The sequence below is a fragment of the Littorina saxatilis genome, linkage group LG13 (genome assembly GCF_037325665.1).
Source record: "Littorina saxatilis isolate snail1 linkage group LG13, US_GU_Lsax_2.0, whole genome shotgun sequence".
Classification (NCBI taxonomy): Eukaryota; Metazoa; Mollusca; class Gastropoda; order Littorinimorpha; family Littorinidae; genus Littorina; species Littorina saxatilis.
Window position 1 is genome coordinate 33,112,716 of NC_090257.1, and position 9,537 is coordinate 33,122,252.

General features: G+C 41.8%; 1 protein-coding gene across 1 annotated transcript; it reads right to left on the reverse strand.

Annotated features, from left to right (window-relative positions):
- Positions 1 to 2,123: 2,123 nt before the first annotated feature.
- Positions 2,124 to 9,197, reverse strand: LOC138945541 (CD40 ligand-like). Its single transcript, XM_070316983.1, has 4 exons — positions 8,415 to 9,197; positions 7,665 to 7,701; positions 6,216 to 6,344; positions 2,124 to 4,493 (listed from the first exon to the last, which is right to left on the reverse strand). Exons 1-4 carry the CDS (start codon positions 8,874 to 8,876, stop codon positions 4,084 to 4,086), a joined length of 1,038 nt encoding a protein of 345 aa, XP_070173084.1. The 5' UTR covers positions 8,877 to 9,197; the 3' UTR covers positions 2,124 to 4,083.
- Positions 9,198 to 9,537: the final 340 nt, after the last annotated feature.

Genomic DNA, 9,537 nt, shown 5'->3' on the forward strand with positions numbered 1-9,537 from the left:
CTGCTTTGTTGATCCATATCTTGAGGAAGAAGTTCTCTCTCTAATTCTTCAGAAATGCTATCTTGACTCTCACAGAAAACACAACTGCACGGCATCCGATTCCGGAATGAAATGGCAAAATCACCAGGCTATGTTACAATCAATACCGAGTGGTGGGCGGACGTGACGTAACTGTTGCTATCACATGATTTAATCTTGTCTTGCCATTGGAGGAATCAGTATAGAAGACAAGCTTGCTGTTTGTTTTTACCAGATCAATACGGTAGTTATGGCTAGCCGACCGACGGGCAGATTGGATCAATACGCACGCTGGCTGCAACTAGTTAATATTTCAATGGAAACTAAATTTAGCGTTGCACAGAGAGAAAGGGGGAATGTACGTTCTGGGTTACTGATTCCGACAGACCCGGCATTGGTTCAAAACAACCTTACTTTACTATATTTTTTTTGTATGGATTTATGCAGTATTTTTCTGATTTTGTCGCATGTTTCATTTTAGTAAAAGTTTAGTCCAGAAGCCTATTTTGCGTTAATATTTAGGGTCTGTCGGAATCGGTGAGCCAGAACGTACATTCCCCCTTTCTCTGAGAGAGAGGGGTGGAGGTAGGGGGTTAAAAGTCAGACATACAGAAGGGTTGAGATCGAGAGAGATACACTTTCAGACAGTCAAAGACACAGAAATTAAAAACAACTGTGTATATTTCCAAATCGATCATTTATTCAGTTGAAACGTTCTGCAAATGAATAAGATTCTTCTTTACAAATACACAACCATTCATTCTCTTTGCTGATTTAACTCACAATCTCCATCAAAGCAAATATTCACACGCTCATGGGCACAATCTACATTGTTTTGTTTTACTTTTCTTCTCATTAGTGTTATTTTGCACCATGGAAACAATACTTTCACTTTAATATAAGCACTCAGTCATACCTTAACATTCTCACAAATAAAAGCACACTTTGTTCAATGGCGTGAAAAACTTAGAGCACAACTTATTCCATACACCGTGAATACATAATTATATGAATTGTTCAAATATATACATGTTCATACTGAAATATAGTCAGGTCACACAATTTTTTATTTTCGTTGTAAATGATTTTGCCATTTTTGAGCTTCGTCAATATTTCAGATCTTGGAGCACATAATACATGCTGACCGGTCTTATCACAATACTGAGCCCCCTACTGAGTACTAAGTTATCAGGTTGTTTAGCAGCCTTCATCTCTGTACTGGCCAAACAAAACTCAGCAAAAAAGGGGGTGAGATACTTAGATGATCTGTTTCCTTTGATCTTGGGTCTTTTTGTTTAGTTTGGGAATAAAAAATTAAACTAAAATAAAATAACATTAAGTAAAATGAAATAAAATCAGATAGAAAAAAATTGAGTAAAGCAAAAAAGGTCGGAAATAAATTTTGAAAAAAGAAAATTAACTACAATTTTTCGGAAAAAAGTCAGACGAAGGAAAGTTAAGTAAAATTAAATATATGAATAAAACGTGTCTCACTGACAAAGCAGCAAGCACAACGTTTTGCATAATATTCACGAAAACTGTTAATACAACAATTTGGCACTTTGAGAATTGAGTATTATCAACATTTTTCATCGGTTTGTTCGCTTCGTGGCAAATGATATGATTTTTTGTTACAACCGGTCAAAAAGACCGAACGTTACACAATAAGGGTCTCTGCCCTTTCTTTGCCATTTGCAAGTCTTAATACACGGTCAGATGTCATCCAACCATTCGTTCATAAAAAGAACACACTTCTTTTAACCACAACTGATTGTTTGGTACTGGCGAGAACAAAACTGTTTGCATACTTGAACTGGTGGTATCAAACAAACTGTCACATTTATGAGTATAATCTATTTTGTCAGAAGACAACTGACTTTCTCTCTCTCTCTCTCTCTCTCTCTCTCTCTCTCTCTCTCTCTCTCTCTCTCTCTCTCTCTCTCTCTCTCTCTCTCTCTCTCTCCCTCTCTCTCTCTCGCTCTTTCTCTCGCTCTTTCTCTCTCTAAATGTGTTATTATTCATTTGATATTCGTAAAGATCATGTAGTAGTTGCAATAATGCATGATTAATCTTTACACGTGTAACTTTTTCTTTTCTTTTTAAAATTTCCTCGTGTCGGTTTATGATGGTCATTGTATCCATCTTAGTGTCAGCCTAAAATCTTCATCCTTGAGTACTAAAGTTCGTTTGTTCGTTCGTTCTCTCTCTCTTTTCATCAATGCATTAAAGTAGTGAACAAGAGCGAGCATATACAAAAATAATCACTGGCCTAGCATGAGGCGTTGATAATGATAAATATGTACAGATGCAGTAAGCAATTGGAAGACACAGCCTTCACAACAGAGCGGGAACACACCTAGGCTGAGATATCATGTGTACATGGAGTCGTAATGGACTTGCATTTAGCGAATTTACAGGTACCGTAGGTTATCAGACTGCCTAAAGAAAGTCTGCCAAAATTGGTCAGCAAAGCTGGCTTGTTGTGATACCGTTGCTCAAACTTTTGCCCCCTGTAGAAAATGCCTTGTTCAAAAAATGGTGAAGTCAATTGATTGGAAATTTTTTTTCAAGCTGTCCTTACCAAAAAAAAGAAGAAAATTAATAAGGCAATAAAGGTAATCAAAAAACAGGACTTGCTTTCTTTAACGAAGTAACATTGACAACGCGGGCATTTTTTGAGATCATGATCACAGGTCATCAAACGGATATATATGCTTCTCCAGCGCTGACTTTTCAGACCATACTCCAACAAGCTGATATGCCTTTCTGGTAACGATTTTATTTTGTTAATGCAAAAATCTCTTTGTTCTGGCTGACTGTGTTAGTCAACTGGCTCAGCGGTAAAATCAATAGATTGTTCTGTTGGACAAGATTTTTTGGCTGAGCAGTAAACACGTGCGTAATTCTGCCTTGACAATGACAGGGGCGAAGTTGCGTATTACATTATTCTTGGACTAAACTCAGAGACCAGCTCTGTGTCAGGAAACCAGGACACGCAGGGGGTTGTGGGGTGTGTCGGGGTAAGGATGGGGGTTGAGTCGGTGTGGGGTGGGGGATTTGAGGGGCGGGGAAGGGGGCATACAGCAAGGACCAGGGCGGTTTCGAAACTGAGTTGCGGCTTGGGAAATGATGGCGTTTAACTCTCTCTCTCTCTCTCTCTCTCTCTCTCTCTCTCTCTCTCTCTCTCTCTCTCTCTCTCTCTCTCTCTCTCTCTCTCTCTCTCTCTATTGCATGGTTTTTCACAACGCACCTCTACCTTGCACAGGTAAAGGTACTAGTTGTGTCGTATTCACACAGCAGCCTTGTTGCCAACCAGTGTCTTTATCTGACCTGCAGATTGCCAAACACTCATCACGATTGTCATTCTGAACCGCCGTGCCGAAAAACAGTCCTCTTATCTGCCCAGCAGACAACTGCATGCAAAGAGATCCATCAGTTTTGCTATGCCCATTCAGCAAAGCCGACGACAAGACAAAATAAAAACTGTCCTGTCTTTACTCATCTTTAGCGCTTGAGCTCTCTCGTTTCAGACTATTGGAAACAGCGAACAGGCTGATTTGTATGTACCAGAGACATATTCTATGTATGTCTCTGTATGTACCCAACAAATCAACATTAATGCAGTCCAGACAAAGCGCTGTTCTGTCTTTACAGCCCGGTAGCTCAGTTGGTAGAGCACTGGACTTGTGATCGGAAGGTCGCAGGTTCGAATTCGGGCCGGGACGGACACGGGTCAACTTTACGTGCAGACCCAGAGACGGAAGCCATGGCTCACCCCCGTGTCATCACAATGGCACGTAAAAGACCTTGGTCATTCTGCCATAAGTGCAGGTGGCTGAATACACCTAAACACGCAGACACCTGGGTAGCGCGACTCCGTTGCTGCTAGCTTTCCACTGGGAGGAAGCGACCCGAATTTCCCAGCGATGGGACAATAAAGTAATGAAAATGAAAATGAAATGAAATGAAAATCTTTAGCGCTAGAGCTCTCTCTTTTCAGACTATTGGAAACAGCGAACAGGCTGATTTGTATTTACCCAACAAATCAAACTGTATGCAGTCCCTTCATTCTCCGATCTTAAACAGGCCGAAGAAGGTGGCAATATCATCGTGAGACACTAGTTCAGGCCTGGAAACTTGCACGTACAGAGTGTCTCCCCGGTACAGCTGAAACACGCCGCCTACGTAGCTGCTGTGGCGGTCCTGGTTTGCGTCATACTGTGTGTGACGTGATTTGAGCAGAATCGATGACGTAGCCGGGTGCAGAATGCTGTGACGTTTGACGTAATTGCTGACGAGTGTCGGACCGTCACTGCTGGAGTAGGAAGGGGAGTACAGGATCTGGCAGTAGATGAAGTAGAGACCCTGGGTTTGCACGTAGATGTGGTTGTCATGAAACTTAAGCCCGTGTTTGACGTGGGACTTAGGGCTTTCTTTAGGTGACTTCCAGTGTTGGTGGGAATCTGCTTCCGTGCCTAGGAGAGAAAAAAGAAATAATGACGACTCCATAACAAGAAAGGTTAGTTTAGGAACGTTTATATGTTAGTCCCACTGTGTTGGATTTCTTGATGTGTAGTGTGACTGCAAACATTTTCCCCGAAATTTTTGTTCGTGGTATTTCTCTTAACTTTTTTTTTATTTCACTGAAACATTTTGTCCTGAGAGAAAAGAATGGTAATTAACGCGTATCAGGGATTTAATTTTTAATTTTTTTGCATTGTTGATTTCGTGAGTTGGATGATTTTGGGTAGGATTTGGGGGGGGGGGGGGGGGATTATGCGTTTCTGCAAAATTGTGGGACTTTGCTTTTCTTTTTTTCTTCCTTTATCATGTTTTATCTCTCGGCTTATATGACATCATAGCCTGCACGGTATCAAACCAGGAAGCGACCGGTGGTGAAAACGTCCCGAGTGACGATGGATCTTGGGGACAAACACACGCACAAAAATACCAAGCTAGTAAAGTGGTTTCACGCTTGTACGAGGAATTTCACACATTAATGAAACTAATGTCATGTACGAAAAATCCAAAAAAAGAAATGTTAACTTTTGGCATGTTAATACGTTTCTTTATGTTTAGTGTGACTGCAAACAAAAAAACCAAAAATACTGTGACACCTAAGTCCCACGTCATAGTGTATCCTGTGATGTTTGACGTAATTTGAACACTACGTATCTGTTTGCAACTCAATGTCTGTAATAAGTTATACACATTTCTTGTACTGTTCTTTCCCAAAGAACCGGCCTACTCACCCCTTCCCTTGAGCATAGAACATTGAATAGGATCACGCAGACGATTAGGCCCCCCCCCCCAAAAAAAAATAGTCTGTTTACGGTATCCCGACCGACCCTTTTTTTTCCGCGCGACCCTAGACTTTTTTGGGGGCATTTGGGAAAAAAAATTAAAAAATGTAAAAAAATTAAAAATTTAAAAATTAAAAAAAAAATTCTGTTTTTTGGCAAAATAACTTAAAAATATGGATTTTTGGAGAAAAAAAATAAAGACAAAAATCCCGACCTACCGACCCTATTTTGTTTGCCTATGTTACCGTAAACAGACTTTTTTGTTGTTGGCCTTAACAGCATTGCTGTCAAAAACTGAAGGGCCTAATTGAAAAACCTGTGATAATGACTCGATATCACGGAGAAGTGGAACCTTTTGAGGGTGTCAACGTAAAACGTGTTTTTAAACCAGGAACATTCTAGTGACACACTTAATAACATGTACATACATGTCATCATTTGTAATGCGGAAGCTACGAATGTGTTGCCACTCGTGACACACTTAGAATCAAGTTTTTTTTGTAAAAAGATTACGTCTTGGTTATTTAAAAAACCGGGAAGAAAGAGATCGCCGGTCTTAGGTGTGATGTTTTGATATCTCTGTCTCCCTCTCTTTCTCTCTCTCTCGGGACCTCCCTCCCTTTTTCAAAAAAAAGCGTCTCTCCCTCCCTCCGTCCCTTCCCTCTCGCTACACCTCACACACACACAAAAGCACAGAGAGAAGGGGGGGGGGGGGGTGTAAGTCTGCAGATAAATTGGGAAAGACTCCAGGAAAATGAGACAACCAGGAGATATATAACACATCGAAAAGAAAAACTGGTGTAACACAAAACAAACTTTAGGATTGTTGTACTTGGAAAAAACCTCCACACACATTCTTATGCCGTATATTTGACAACACTGCCTATCACTCACCTGTGTTTTCATTCGACATAGGTTTGAAGACAACATGAGCGGACACAGGCCGGGCAGCCCTGGTCGAGTGATTTTGAGGGACATCCTTGTTCAGGGCTTCTGCATTGTTTTCATCTGTGCCCAGAGCATCTGAAAATACAGGAGACAGGACAATAAGTCAGCCGCCATCTTCTTTTTATCAGCGTGCTAGGTGCAAAAAGACAGGTAATACTTGTTGCGTAATCAATTCTAACGACTAGAACGCTTGGCAAGCTAAGTATGCACAATATAGTAGAATAAATCTGGATCTTTTTCAGTTTTGAAATGTGCTGTTACCACACTGCATAACCGACTAAATCAGTGATAGTGATGTTCAAGGGGAGGCAACCTAATGCTCTCAGCGTCTTACATACGAAGATAAAACGTGTTATTACTTCCCTTGCATTTACGGACTCTCTATTCATATATTTATCTGAAATGTCTTTTTCTTGGAAAGATTCGGCACACTTGCTTTCGTTGTAAATATCCGGACCTTTTCCCCGTTTCTGTTTTACTTTCCTTTCTCTATCTGCACCTTCTGCTACCACCCTTTACCTGCTCCCACTGAGTCACCCCCTCCCGGCTCCCCCCCCCCCCCCTCACCTGACCTACACGTAGCCTATACAACAACACTCCTAACAGAGTTCCCCCCCCCCCCAACTCCCCCCCCCCCCCCCCCGCGCGCCACACTAAAACATTCTTCTCTTCTTCTCAGTCTTTCTATCTCTGTCTGTCTGTCTGTGACACACACACGCACACACCGCACCCAAGCACGCACACACCGTCACACACACACACACACACACACACAAACACGCACACACACACATTACTCCCTCTCACACATGTACATTCTCTCTCTCTCTCTCTCTCTCTCTCTCTCTCTCTCTCTCTCTCTCTCTCTCTCTCTCTTTGGTGATCTTCTTTTCTTTTACCGTGTGTTTCTCTTATACAGAATCAAAAAGCAAACAAAAAAACTAAAAAATCGGGAATTTGATCTCGTTTATATATATCTGTTTTTTTAATTTCGGATATCAGGATATCTTTTGGGGATTATTGTCAGTCTCTTTGATTCGGATTTTTCTTTTTCTTTGTCGGTAACAACACACTTTACAAGCAGGAAGTAGCGCAACACAGAGCCTCAGTCCAGGATATTGTTTGTTCAAACAGATATTGCCGGAACACACGCATACTTCTGTAATATAATCAGGCGAATTTCAAATGCTTGTGATATGGAGATCTTCCGAAAGCCATTGTTATGTATCGTATAACCCCATAAAAAGGAAGATTTAAAAAGGCAGAAAAAACACACATTTTATTCTGCAGTGTGGAGTCTTGTCATCCTTATCACGCGAGAGCGCGCACACACACACACCCACATAAACACACACACACACACACACACACACACACACACACACATTCATTTACCTGCGAGTTTCTTGACCTCTTCTTGTCTCTGAAGAATCTGAAAAATACACAAAACAAAACTATGACATTGAGCGGCTAATTCTCAGCGTTTCATTCTACATGTACTGTACTCTCTGTCTCTATGTCTCTCTCTGTCTCTGTCTCTTTCTCTCCGTCTCTCTCTCTCCACTTGGACATATGTTTCACCGGGCCCCGTTGATAGGGAGAGTTGGTCTCATCACTTAAAATGTCCAGTGTCTAGGCTATCTCTCTTCGTTCTCTCTCTTTCTCAGTATCCCCTCTCTCCCTCTCTGTCATTCAATCTGCCTGACTGTCTGTCTGTCTGTGTCTCTTTATCTGGCAGTGTTATAGAGAAAGGGGGGGGGGGGGAGAAAGACGATTTTAATGTTTATACTCTAAGAGTCAAAAGAGAGAGAGAGAGAGAGAGAGAGAGAGAGACAGACAGACAGACAGACAGACAGATAGACAGACAAACAGAGAGACAGACAGACAGACAGACAGACAGACAGAGAGAGAGTTTATGTCCCGTAAAGTTTGATTATATTTTCTCCAATCGAAACAAACAAAACTTAAAATCAAAGACAAACAAAAAATGCCACCGAAACTCGAAACAAACACAAAAGCAAACTGTGACAACATTGAAGTACACATTAAAACCCCATTTCTGTCTTTCTTTTCATCAAACACAAAGCATTTCAAGTGTAAGAAAAAAGAAAAGAAAAGAACAAAGAAAAATTATGTTATACTGACCAGTTTGAAGAGCGCGGCATATTGTGCGGTGTTCGTAGCACAGCAGATATCGGTATCATTTTGATCGTCATGTCGAACATCCAACTCTCCCCACAGATCAGACGGCGAGTTTTCCAGGGGGTTAGGGCTGACTTGAAGACATGGCAGACACACCTCAGACTTCTTGTCCGCACGCCTAGAACTGTGGAAGGGAAATTCGCCATCACTGATGAAAACGAACCAGTAGCAGAACAGTCCCACACACACGAGGCAGAGAGAACTCAGCACAAGGGAGGCCATCGCGAGACCTCTTACGTTGGAGGAGTTAGGTTTGGTCCTCAGAGAACTAGCAGACACTGTTTTGGTTTGATAGTGCGTGATGAGGTTAAAGTTTGAGCCGTTCTCGATGTCGGCGTAGCAGTGAGAACTGCTGCCAGCCGAGGAATCGGATAAAGCACCCGAAGACTGGCGTGTAGGATTCATTTTGATCGTCTGTCAAGTCAAAGTTTGAAAGGGAAAAGGTACAATTTTTGAGTCCACCAGCGCGCAACTGCAAGGTCGAGTGTGGAGTCGAGATGTTAATTCTCGCACAAGTTCAGAATTTCTTGTTCTCTAAAATGAAATAGTGTCCAGGTACCTACATTACACTCCAATCATTAACGCTACTTCTAATCTCGCCCAAGAGACCCCTAATCACCGAATGACCGTCTTTCACGGTGTTTGTCTGCATTTGGCGGCGCTCTCTCAAATCGCCCGTGTTTTTCAAGTCTGCCTGCCTAAGTTTTCATTAACAGCCGCGTGCGCGCGCTGCAGCGAAGACTACAGTAAGTATAGACGATTCAGGATACATACAGTGAAGAGGAAGCCTTGACACACAAAGCCTTCAGTAAACCCGAAACAGAAAATGGGAACTACGCGAAACCTAAAAATAAACGCCGGCTTTGGCTATCCAGGCTATCTGAAGTTTACCTATACATGTACTTACACTTACAGTTCAGGTAAGAAACTGCAATTCCCGGGTAAAGGTAAAGACCGAAGGTATAGAGAGTGCCCTTAGGGTTGGAAAACCCAGGCAAAAGATATTAATCTGCCCGGGTGTACATGTACTTTTTTTTCTGACATACATCCTAGTAGGTCTGTCGTA